This window comes from Sinocyclocheilus grahami, unplaced genomic scaffold (assembly GCF_001515645.1).
Source record: "Sinocyclocheilus grahami isolate Dianchi unplaced genomic scaffold, SAMN03320097.WGS_v1.1 scaffold1416.1, whole genome shotgun sequence".
NCBI classification, from domain to species: domain Eukaryota; kingdom Metazoa; phylum Chordata; class Actinopteri; order Cypriniformes; family Cyprinidae; genus Sinocyclocheilus; species Sinocyclocheilus grahami.
The window spans coordinates 26515-39907 of record NW_015506595.1 but is presented as its reverse complement, the minus strand read 5'-3'; the positions used below and the strand labels follow the sequence as shown (position 1 = coordinate 39907).

At 35.8% G+C, this 13393-nt stretch overlaps 1 protein-coding gene and 1 pseudogene across 1 annotated transcript in view; one reads left to right on the top strand and one right to left on the bottom strand.

Moving 5' to 3' along the window:
* The window catches only part of LOC107570104 (metabotropic glutamate receptor 5-like), a 65449-nt gene extending 61935 nt beyond the window's left edge, over positions 1-3514 (bottom strand). The window contains exons 1-3 of the mRNA XM_016256301.1: positions 3427-3514; positions 1791-1853; positions 987-1319 (exon numbers count right to left, since the gene is read on the bottom strand). Coding sequence (XP_016111787.1) covers positions 987-1319; positions 1791-1853; positions 3427-3514 — 484 coding nt within the window. The remainder of the gene's footprint in view (positions 1-986; positions 1320-1790; positions 1854-3426) is intronic.
* Positions 3515-3617: 103 nt separating this feature from the next.
* LOC107570102 (tyrosinase-like) overlaps positions 3618-13393 on the top strand; it is a 15734-nt pseudogene continuing 5958 nt past the window's right edge.

Genomic DNA, 13393 nt, shown 5'->3' with positions numbered 1-13393 from the left:
GTCCACAATGACAGAACACATGTGACACTTCTGTAACAGACACCATGCACATCACGCCTCATCGCTGTCGTGTGTGTGTGTGTGTGTGGGCGGCACTGCACTGATGCAGCATATAAAGTAGCATGGCAAAACAAGTGATATTTTAGCTATGAGTTTGCAGTTTAAATGGAATGTTAACATCACTACTGTGATAAAATACACAAACAATAGACCACTATTACATGCCTTTTCAGCATACATGGAAAACGAACAGTCCAATTCATAAACAAATGACTCTTTAAAAAAGGTCATAACAAGAATCGGATCATAAAAAACTCAAAAGTTGAATCAGTCTAATACATTTCTTGCTGAATCCACTTCACAAAAAAAATGACTCTTATGATCTGATTCCTGTAATGAATTGGTTAAAAAGAATCACAAGTTGATTCAGTATAATTAATTAATACAATAATACAATTTACAAAGTAATGACTCTTATGATCCAGTTCCTATAACAAATTGGTCAAAAAGAATCATAAATGCTGAATCCTTTTATGATTCAATTTCTGTAATGAATTGGTCAAAGAGACACAAGTTGAATCAGTCTAATGAATCACAAGCGAAATCCAATTCTCAAACAAATGACTCTTTTTTGATTTGAATCCTGTAATGATTTGGTCAAAAAGACAGAATTAGTCAATGAACCCAATTCACAAACCAAAGACTCTGGTTCTTGCAATGAATCATTCAAAAAGACAAGTTAAAACGCTCTAATGATTTGCTGAATGATTCTTTGATCAGATTCCTTTAATGAATTGGTTAAAGAAATGAATGACTCTTATGATCTAATTCTTGCGATGAATTATCAAAAAAATGTAAAAGCTGAATTAGTCATTGAATCCAATTCACAAACAAAAGAATCTTATGATGTGATTCTTGTAAGGAATCAGTTGAAATGACTCACAAACTTCAGCAAGATTATGTGCTAATGTAAATGAAACACTCACCCTCTGTGTGGATGGCAGATAAGTAGGTCCAGTTGTATCTCTTCACTATGTCCACCATGGCTCTGGCCTGCTGGGCGTCCGATGGCACCACCCTCATGAAGTATTTGTAGAGTGATTTGTCGCTGAGGTCCATACTGGTGGCGGAGTATGCGATCTGCGGGATATTAAACAGCTGCAGCAAATTCTGCACTTGAATGGCCACGGAACTCGAACCCGGACCGATCAGTCCCACGATTGGCTTCTTGCCCTTCATGGGCGTGGCTCCAGGATCGGCACACTTGGCCCCGCCCCCAGCCTCCACATGAAAATTATTTTTACTCCGACTCGCATCAACTTAAATTAAGTTTAATCTTGTATAGACTTTAAAATTAAGTTGACATTAGTTAAATTATTTTAATGAGTTGATGTAATGGAAAAACATGTTGTCAAGAATTACTGATCATATGTTTACAGTATATATTTGGAATTTTACTTTGGAAAATGGAACTTTCAGAATACAAGTGAAGTTCAATTGTCCAAACTAAAGTTCCAGTATACCTCTGTAAACAAATGAACACAACAAGACCATTCTGGAATACAAGGGTTGACTAATTAATACATTTTAGCAGAAAGGTAAAAAAAATCTTTGTAATTATTTGTGAAATATACTAGAAATTTCTGAATGAAAGCTGTTTCTACATAAAAAAAAATGTTTAGTGTATATGGTTGCAAGTTCATCTGTTTCAGTGTGCCAAGATGTTTTTTTCGAATATAACGTGTGTTCTGGGTCTGAAAGTGCAACAAAATCGTTGGCTGTCAACAGACATGCTGGGTCGTTGCCGTGGCAACCTGGAGCTGGGGACGGCATGAGATGAGGGGCCTCATAACCTTGAATGAGAGGAGATGGACACAGCAATGTTATTACATCCACACAAACAGACAAAACATGGGAAATGTACACAGGAAAAATGATTTTTCAAAGTTGTAAATCAGATTGAGATTATTTTAACAAGAAAATACTATTTCAGTCTTTCTGCTTCTAAATTTCACACTTCATTCAATGTCTTTGCAATTTTTTTAATTAATTAGAACAATTAAACTATTTTTTTTAATTATTTGCCAAATTTACTAGCAATTTCGGAGTAAAAATCGTTTCTGCACAAGTCTTAAACTTTTACATTCAATATTTGATGACATCATTCTATAGGAGAGTTGTTTTTAAAAAACACAATTGTGATAAAATTGGTGTAGGATTTACTTTTATCAGAAATTGCTAGTAAATATCACAAACAATTAAAAATAAACAAGTCATTTTGAAGTAGAAAGACTAAAATTGTATTTTTTTTAAACATACTCTAATATTTTTGTTTTATTTACAATTCACTTTACAACTTTAAACATACTTGTAATTATTTGTGAAATTAACTAGCAATTTCTGGGTAAAAGTAAATCCTAAAACAATTTTATTTTACCCCAATTTATGTCACACTGTTATGTTTCATACAGCTTTCCTGCAGAATGATGTCATCAAAAATTTCAAAATTGTTAACAGTGAAAATTATTTTTACTCCGACTCGCATCAACTTAAATTAAGTTTAATCTTGTATAGACTTTAAAATTAAGTTGACATTAGTTAAATTATTTTAATGAGTTGATGTAATGGAAAAACATGTTGTCAAGAATTACTGATCATATGTTTACAGTATATATTTGGAATTTTACTTTGGAAAATGGAACTTTCAGAATACATGTGAAGTTCAATTGTCCAAACTAAAGTTCCAGTATACCTCTGTAAACAAATGAACACAACAAGACCATTCTGGAATACAAGGGTTGACTAATGAATTAATTTTAGCAGAAAGGTAAAAAAAAATCTTTGTAATTATTTGTGAAATATACTAGAAATTTCTGAATGAAAGCTGTTTCTACATAAAAAAAAATGTTTAGTGTATATGGTTGCAAGTTCATCTGTTTCAGTGTGCCAAGATGTTTTTTTCGAATATAACGTGTGTTCTGGGTCTGAAAGTGCAACAAAAACGTTGGCTGTCAACAGACATTCAAGAATAGCCAAGAAAGCTTTCAGGCCCTGGACACGAACAAAAAACACTCATATTGGCTGTCAGACCCATTCATTCCAAGTACAGACCACATAGAGAACAAAAATGAGGTGACAATTTTTTACAATAAAAACAGGAGAGCATTTACAGAATGAATGGACCTGCACGGCGAGGTTTTCACAAGCAACTCGTTTTAGTCTCACAGCAATGGCATCTGTATAAATAAAGATCAGCATAAATGAATTCCCTCATTCAGCTGCATTCAAGGGCCAAACCGCAGATTGGACCCTGGGTCCTTGTTGAAATGTGGGGTCCATTAGAGAGACGATGAAAAGCTGCCTCGCTTTCGAGTAAAAGATTAGGGCAAGAGCTGGATGGAAGCGAAAATAACGAATGAATCACACCGAACCATCCTTCTGCCTCAGGCATAAAAGAAACAATAGGAGGGGAAACAAACTGCAATCCCACAAAAACCTCGCCAATATCAGCCATTCGCACTGAAATCGTGCTGGCATTTAATGCACACTTCATTCAAATGAATGCAAATGTCAGGCTGATAGGGCAGAGAGCTCCACTCAAAGATCGAACGGGACGGATGAGAGTGAACGACCTTGCCATTGATCACCGAGAGAACGGGAGCTTTGCGCTGTCCGCGGTGCTGAAACGCATCACACTGCAGTGGCCACAGAACTCCATGAGCTCAAATGCATCTCATAAACAACCTCCTGTATCTCCTCAATCTTAATAAGACATTGCATATTTAACATTGCAAATATAACATTCGTACCAAGTCACACATGCAATGCATATGAAATTGCACATGATACATAGTAAGTCATACTGGTACCCATACAACCGGTATGCTCGCGGTCGGTCGATAATCTGCAGAGAGCGAAACACAGAAAGAGAGCGCGCGTTCCTCATTCCAGAACATCATCGCTTCCACAGATCCAAACTCGCGCGCAGAGCGGCGTGTGTCCGTGCACAGGTTGTTTGTGGTGATGCTCTGGTGACGGTCCTTCTTACCTGCAATCCACTAAGGTCACGGATGGCGTGTGCTTTCCACAGGTGTATCGTCGGAGATTTGGGGTCGGTAACCCGGTAAACGGCGGGGCACCAGAGAGCCACAGCTGTAGTGTCGTCTCGTCTTCTTGTCACGCACTAACACTGCCGGAGCGTGATCAGGCACACACATCCCAGCCCGCGACTCAACCCCTCCCACCAGTGAACCCCGAGACTGGCTGCATCCAACCGGCCGTGGCACCTGCAAGCCTGCGCTTCTCCTCCTCACAACTAGTGTGGATGATTTACAGTGATTATTTTATCATTTAATGTTTGAACATGAGACAAACGACCATAGGGACGTTTGCGAAACATGCTTTTCTGCTGTTGTGAATGAATGGATGAGGCTCTAACGCAGGTAATGCATTAAGGGTGCCTGTTTGTGAGTGACAAGGTGCAAGATCGCATACGTTTTTAAAATGTGAGGGGCCCAACACCAATCCCTGCGGTACGCCACCTCAAACAGACACAAACCAGCCGAAGACCTTGTGGCATTTCACTATTCGGGACTGAAATGCAAATTACCCCCTTTCAAAGTCTAAGGGATGATGTTTAATTAATTCAGTGGATTTAAAGCTGTAAAGATCAAATGCAGGCTAAATGAACACCAGTGTGAATGTATAAGGAGGTAACGTGATGGAAAATGACTGAACTTGCTGCAAAATTAATAGCATAATTCACTCAAAAATAAATACTCTGTCATTATTTGATCACCTTCATGCATTTCCAAACATGTGTGACTTTCTATCTTAAGCGGAACATAAAAGAAGACATTCTTTAGAACGTTGGGGTCACCCAAACATTTTTAAATATATTTTCAACGCACACTCTAAAAAATGCCGGGTTGTTTCAACCCAACTTTGGGTCAAATATGGACTAACACAAACGTTGGGTTAAATTTTTACATTACATTTTTAACCCAAAAGTTGGGTTAGTCCATATTTGACCCATAGTTGGGTTGAAACAACCCGCATTTTTTAGAGTGTAAGCATTTGTTACTTGAATGTGCGAGGCTTCCGGTGTCATTGCTTCCAGTTATTTTACCTGTTCAGAAATCGTAAAAAAAAAAAGGTCTGCTATGCTGCTTGATCTTATAATCTAGTATTTCTTGTCATATTATTTTAATTTATTATCATAATCATAAACACACTTGTTTGTAGCGCAAAAACTTTTACCGTTCAGTGCACGGTTATATTTCTAGTTATTTTCTATAGCGGCTAAAGAATCGGAAGTCGCACATTCACAGAAAACAGCTTAACTTGCGCGTTGCAAAATATGGTGGCTAGTCTAAAAAAAAGTCTTCGAAAGACATGAAGATGAATAAATCATAAACTTTTAATTTTAGGGTAAACTACTAAGACACTAATAATTTCAAAAGTATTAAAAAATAACAAAAATGAAAGAAACTTTTGCTATCCGTGTGGATATTTAGTGAATACAAAGGAAAATGTCGATTTATTTATTTTAATATTTATTATATACAAGTTATTTCTGAAAGCAACTTATTCATGCGAGAATATAGTGACCATACAGCAAAAGTTTATCAGCAAACTTTATTTTCTGGGTTTATTTCAAGCCAGCATGACTAAAGTGTGGATAAAGCGGTGGCTGCGTTACAGGATGGGGCTTTTTAGCCAAAGTGGCTTTGGGCTTCGCGCAGGATTAATGTGCCCACCAACTGCGCGCGGGATTAACGACCGTTAAAAGGGCAAAACCACTCCAGCAGCTTCATGTGATGTTTACCACAATATGGATAGCCATCCTCGTAAATCTCTCTATATAGGCTATCTCTCTCAATTTAACATTACTCACTTAAAGTCGTAATTTATACCCTCTCGTTTTCGCCCCCTACTTTACTGAGAAGACCATGAACTAGGCTAGACTGGGTTAGGCGCGTCAGCCACTGTTCTTGAGAAGTGACCAACTACTGGTCTTTTCAGCAGGACAAACATTCAGACAAACCAGGTAATCTTCTTAATCTCACAATTCCCCCTAGCATTTCTCTTAAATGTCTGACTGAGGTGGTGTTTAGTGAGCCCACCACAAGATGGATTACAGCGGAAAATCTGCTTCCATATTCATATGCAAACATCTAAAAAAAGAATAAACAATATGCTGAACATTAAGCCCACGCTAAACCCAACCAGCTTTCAGATCTTCCCCAACTGCAAGCTATAAGATGCTATGAAGGCCGATATATTTCTTCATATATATTATACATGTGTATTGTGGAGCTGTCAGAAACACTATAGCTCAGTAACAAAGTCAAAAGTTTAACTGCATCTATCTATCTATATTTTCCAAATAAAAATCCCAATATAGCTCTTAGGTAAACAAATGAACACAATAAATCCACTCTGCAATACAATTTTAGCAGAAAGGTCCAAATGTGCTCTCAGGACAAGAGTATTCTTCATAATTGTCAGGTTGGGGCAGGTTGTCACATGCTTTTTAGAATACATACAATTATTAATTGCTTTGTCTGTCAGCCAAACAATGGTTTGATATGCTATCATTTCATGAATCATTTTAGTTTATAATTACTGTTACATTTCACTAAAAAGGCCATTAAACAGGCTATAATATGATATTTAAAGGAATAGTTCACCTAAAAATGACAATTTGCTGAACATTCGCCCTCAGGCCATCCAATATGTAGATGAGTTTGTTTCTTCATCAGATTTGGAGAAATGTAGCTTCACATCCCTTTCTCACGAATGGATGCTCTGCAGTGAATGGGTGCCGTCAGAATGAGAGTCCAAACAGCTGATAAAAAACATTACAATAATCCACAAATAATCCACATCACTCCAGTCCATCAGTTAATGTCTTGAACAGTGAAAAGCTGTGTGTTTGTGAGAAATAAATCCAACATTAAGACGTTTTAACTTTAAACCATTGCTTCCAGCCAAAATACTGATTTAATCCATAATCCATAATAATGCTTCCTCTGTAAAAAGTCCATCTCCTGTTGTCTCTCACATCAAAATCCACCAACATATTTGTTTAGGGCTGTTTTGCACAGTTTTGGCCTAAAAATGACAATTTGCTGAACATTCGCCCTCAGGCCATCCAATATGTAGATGAGTTTGTTTCTTCATCAGATTTGGAGAAATGTAGCTTCACATCCCTTTCTCACGAATGGATGCTCTGCAGTGAATGGGTGCCGTCAGAATGAGAGTCCAAACAGCTGATAAAAAACATTACAATAATCCACAAATAATCCACATCACTCCAGTCCATCAGTTAATGTCTTGAACAGTGAAAAGCTGTGTGTTTGTGAGAAATAAATCCAACATTAAGACGTTTTAAATTTAAACCATTGCTTCCAGCGAAAATACTGATTTAATCCATAATCCATAATAATGCTTCCTCTGTAAAAAGTCCATCTCCTGTTGTCTCTCACATCAAAATCCACCAACATATTTGTTTAGGGCTGTTTTGCACAGTTTTGGCTTGTAAATGGTGCTTGATCAGTGCAGATTTCTCTCCTGATTCAGACCAGACCACTTTTTCACTGAAGAAAGCATTTCCTGTTTCTTTAATGGCAAAATACATGATATTGGAGCAAGTTTGTCATAAAAGCTCAGAACACGTTAAATTATCTTTTTTCCCCAAAACAATAAAGGTGTGAAACATTACATTATTCACTCAAAACATATTTTTTTTGTAATTGTACATATATAATATTTTAGAACAATTAAGACAACTGGCCAATACCATAACTATCAATACTAGAGCAAAAGCACAAATGCTCAGAGACGCAGCAACCAGCGCTGGAATGGTTGTTGAAAATGCTTATCAATTATAGAATTAGCATGATTGAGACCACAGAGTGTGTAGGCTTGTATTAAATACACTCAGATGCTGGAAAGCGTCTTAAACGCTTCTTAGAAAGTACAAGAGTAATTGTTCAATGGCTTCTGGGGTCAGGTTACTATGGCAACACCTCCCAACCGCTCTTAAAGGCGTAATGACGAGTAATCAGAGGCTCAAGTGTGTAATTGAGTCCTCATGCACATGCAAGAACACACACACACACACACACACACACACTCTAAGTCAAGCAAACTCCAAACAGTACAACATTCAAAGTTCAAACCAGACCCGAACTCACATATATACACACACTTGTAATTTAAACAGAAATCATTCATGAAGGACATGTTAGCTTCCCGAATTACTCTTTAACACACTCACACACACTCAGAAGCTGGACGCTTGCGTGGGTAGAGCCGGTGTGAGAGTGACTCACGGTCTGCTGCGCAGCTTCATGGAGTCACATTAAAGGCTGTTCTCGCGGCGCACACCTGCTTTAATTACAGAGGCTTTAGGGAGGGTCTAAAACCTGTAATTAGGCTTGACACCCACTAAAAAGTACATATGTGACCCTGCAGCACAAAAGCAGTGTTAAGTCGCTGGGGTATATTTGTAGCAATAGCCAACAATACATTGTATGGGTCCAAATTATAGATTTTTCTTTTATGCCAAACATCATTAGGATATTAAGTAAAGATCATGTTCCACGAAGATATTTTGCAAATTTCCTACCGTAAATAGGCCTACATCAAACTTCATCTTTGATTAGTAATATGCATTGCTAAAGACTTCATTTGGACAACTTTAAAGATGATTTTACCCCGCTATTGGAGCAAGTTATCATAAAAGGTCAGAACATGTTAAATCAAGGGTGCCCAAACTCGGTCCTGGAGGGCCGGTGTCCTGCAGAGTTTAGCTCCAACCAGCTCCAAAACACCTGCCTGTAAGTTTCTAGTATGCCTAGTAAGAGCTTGATTAGCTGCTTCAGTTGTGTTTAATTGGGGTTGGATCTAAACTCTGCAGGACATCGGCCCTCCAGGACCGAGTTTGGACACCCCTGTGCTAAATCCTCTTTTTTTTTTTTTTCAAAACAATAATGGTGGAGATGTTCAATGTTTTTGTAGCAAAGACAAATATATTTTTAACCTTGTTATTTTACACATTATTTACTCAAGACAGGATATTTTAGAATTGTACACATACAATATTTTACAACAGGCCAGTATCATTACAATCAATAGTGCTAAACCTCCTCCCGCTGAAATCATGTGACCCATCTAATCCCTGTTCACTTGACCGCTGGTTGTTCATCCAAATGCTCAGAGACGCAGCAACCAGCGCTGGAATGCTGCTAATAGCATTATGCTTGTTAATTATAGAATTAGCATGATTGAGACCGCAGAGTGTAGGCTTGTAATAAATTACACTCAGATGCTGGAAAGCTTCCTAAACGCTTCTTAGAAAGTACAAGAGTAATTGTTCAATGGCTTCTGGGGTCAGGTTACTATGGCAACACCTCCCAACCGCTCTTAAAGGCGTAATGACGAGTAATCAGAGGCTCAAGTGTGTAATTGAGTCCTCATGCACATGCAAGAACACACACACACACACACACACACACACTCTAAGTCAAGCAAACTCCAAACAGTACAACATTCAAAGTTCAAACCAGACCCGAACTCACATATATACACACACTTGTAATTTAAACAGAAATCATTCATGAAGGACATGTTAGCTTCCCGAATTACTCTTTAACACACTCACACACACTCAGAAGCTGGACGCTTGCGTGGGTAGAGCCGGTGTGAGAGTGACTCACGGTCTGCTGCGCAGCTTCATGGAGTCACATTAAAGGCTGTTCTCGCGGCGCACACCTGCTTTAATTACAGAGGCTTTAGGGAGGGTCTAAAACCTGTAATTAGGCTTGACACCCACTAAAAAGTACATATGTGACCCTGCAGCACAAAAGCAGTGTTAAGTCGCTGGGGTATATTTGTAGCAATAGCCAACAATACATTGTATGGGTCCAAATTATAGATTTTTCTTTTATGCCAAACATCATTAGGATATTAAGTAAAGATCATGTTCCACGAAGATATTTTGCAAATTTCCTACCGTAAATAGGCCTACATCAAACTTCATCTTTGATTAGTAATATGCATTGCTAAAGACTTCATTTGGACAACTTTAAAGATGATTTTCTCAATATTTAGATTTTTTTGCACCCTCAGATTCCAGATTTTCAAATAGTTGTATCTCGGCCAAATATTGTCCGATCCTAACAAAACATACATCAATGGAAAGCTTATATTCAGCTTTCAGATGATGTATAAATCTCAATTTCGAAATATTGACACTTAAGACTGGTTTTGCGGTCCAGGGTCACATATAATTTATTTAAAAGCAAATATTATTTTTTTACTTTTCAACAACAAAGTTTCAGTAATGACAAAACTTCTGAAGTAACCATGGCAACTGTTGCTGCACCAAAAGGATGTAATCAAATATTAAGGACAAGGAGGAGCTAAAACAGACAAGTTAGGAATCAATAATGAGAAAAAAGTTTGTTAACTAATCTGAATATTGATGGTACCCTGACAAAACAAGACAAGTATTGTTATTATTTATCACTTCATTATATATTTACATATGACACACACACACACACACACACACACATACATAGGTATATATGTATATATACATTTATACTTGATTATATTGATAAGTTTACTAAAACAAACATATAGTTAATATTGTTATTGTTAACTAAAATAACAGTTAAAACCATTTTTGTTATTTAAATACATAAAATATATAAACAAATACTTAATGAAAAACTTCAACTTAAGCTAAAGTTAGCACAATTTTTTTAGTAATGTTTACTACTAGTACTAAATTAATAAAACTATTAAAATTGCAAGTAAAAATAAATCAAAGCTAAACAGAAATATAAAAAACTAAAACTACTTACAAAATTACTAAAACTAAAATTAAAATGAATACATATATACAGTATATAGATAGATATATATATGTATATTTATACTTGATTATATATTAAGTATTTATAAGTTTACTAAAACAAACATGTAATTCGTATTGTTATTGTTAACTAAAAGTAACAGTTAAAACATTTTTGTTATTTAAATACATTTAAATAAAATATATGAACAAATATTTAATGAAAAACTTTTACTTTATATATATACAAAATATATAATATATTTTTTAGATGACGTCACAAATCCCTCTTACTTTGTAATCCCTCCCCTCCAACTCCATTTTGTTAATGAAACGGCAAATTTCCACAATTCAATCAATGATGGATCAAATCAATTCTCTGCATCTGCTACTGTTGTCTATCCTGCGTCGCTTGTAAATCTGTCAGATCACAGAAGCAGGAACAGACCGAGCCTCGGTGTGCTTGTGAGCTGAAGGCCAGCGGTGATGTTGTGAGTGTGCTGAGAGATTATCATTCAACAAATATGACAAAACCCATAAAAATCACAGTAAATCAATTATTTGATGGTGTCTCAAAATGGCATTGACATAATCTCTGTTGCCATAGAAACACAGATGATATATAAAGATTTTTGTGTCTGAAAAGCTGCTACCAATAAGTGACGGTTAAAGAGACATGAGAGAAACTGTTTCTTCAATTGCAGCCACATGCAGTTCTGTCAAAACACTTGAGTTTTTATCATGTATTTCCAGCTTTCAGGGACATAACTGTATAGTTTTCAGTGTAGTTTTTAGGCATTTCCAATAGAAATGAGCCATTTCAACTTCTAATAAAAGCTCAAATATTACCAATCAGTGTTATTTTAGTATCATTTATTATTATTTATGATCAGTATTATTCATGTTAAAATAATAAGAATAATATACTGAATAATGTTTTTTATATATTTTATGATTTCATTTTAGATTTTCATTTTTTTAGTAGTAATATATAAAACATAAACTACAAAAATGGGCAAAACTCAAACGTTTGAACAGTACTTAAATTTTTTCTTATTGATATAGTTGTATACAGTATATTGTTAATGGTTTTGAAAGTCTCATGCTCACCAGAGCTGCATTTATATTTAGTTGATATAAAGGTACAGTAAAAACTGTAAATATTGTGAAATATTATTTGATTTAAAATAGCCGTTTTCTGTGTAAATATATGTAAAATGTAATTTATCCTGTGATCAAAGCTGAATTTCCAGCATCATTTCTCCAGTCTTCAGTGACACATGATCCTTCAGAAATCAGTATAATATTCTGATTTGCTGCTCAAGAAACATTTCTGATCATTAATGCAGAAAACAGTCCAATATTTTTGTGGAAACCGTGATACATTTTATTTTCAGGATTCTTTGATGAATAGAAAGTTCAGAAGAACAGCATTTATTTGAAACATCCCTTTTGTTACATTAAAAATGTCTTTACTATCACTTTTGATCAGTTTAATACGTCCTTGCTGAATAAAAATATTAATTTCTTTCAAAAATGGTATAGTGTATAAACAGTTTAAAAGCTGTGACAACTAGCCCCTTTATTTAAAGCCTTCCATAACCTGTGATTTCCACCATGTAGATTTGAACCCACCCGTGTTGCATTTTACCAAATGATCTGGTCTCATCCATCCAGAGGTCAAACACAAGCACTTCCACAGAGGCAGTGTGTCCAGTCTCTGGGAGAAGAAACGACTGAAGTGGTCTTGGCTTTCATCCACTGCTGACTGGCTAAAGTTCAGCTCACACTGCCGCCTGTAGACCACTTGAGGTATTCAAGTCAAATTCAGTGCTTCTGGAGTATTTGCAGTTGGGCAGCGGGCCAGTGTATCTAACTGACATGAATAACCAGTGTTGGGGAAAGTTACTTTTAAAAGTAATGCATTACAATATTGCACTACTCCCTAAAAAAGTAACTAATTACGTTACTTAGTTACTTTTTATGGAAAGTAATGAGCTACGTTACTTTTGCGTTACTTTCACGTTACTTTTTAAATATAAGCAGGGCTTGAAAGTAATGCGTTACTTTACTAGTTACTTGAAAAAAGTAATCTGATTACGTAACTCGCATTGATTACTTGTAATGAGTTACCCCCAACACTGTTCATAACTATGTTATATTTAGATTACTGCTCTTTCACATACATATGGTTGTATGTATCATGCTAACATAAACCATAGCTTTCACTGAATCTCAAACCAGTACTCATGAATATTAAGCATGATAAAAATAACTTTTTAGGCATTTGCAATAGAAATGAGCAGTTTCAGCTTCTTAAAAATATTCCCGTGTTATTTTAGTGTCATTTATCTACTGTTATAGTTTTTATTAATATTTAGAATTGTATTTTTATATTTTTAATTTCAATTTGGAAGTATTAGTATTTTAGTATTATAGTATTAGTATTATAATTTTAGTAGTTTTTATGTATGCATGTCTTTATAGTTTTTATTATTTTTTATTTCAGTTTTATTTTTGGGG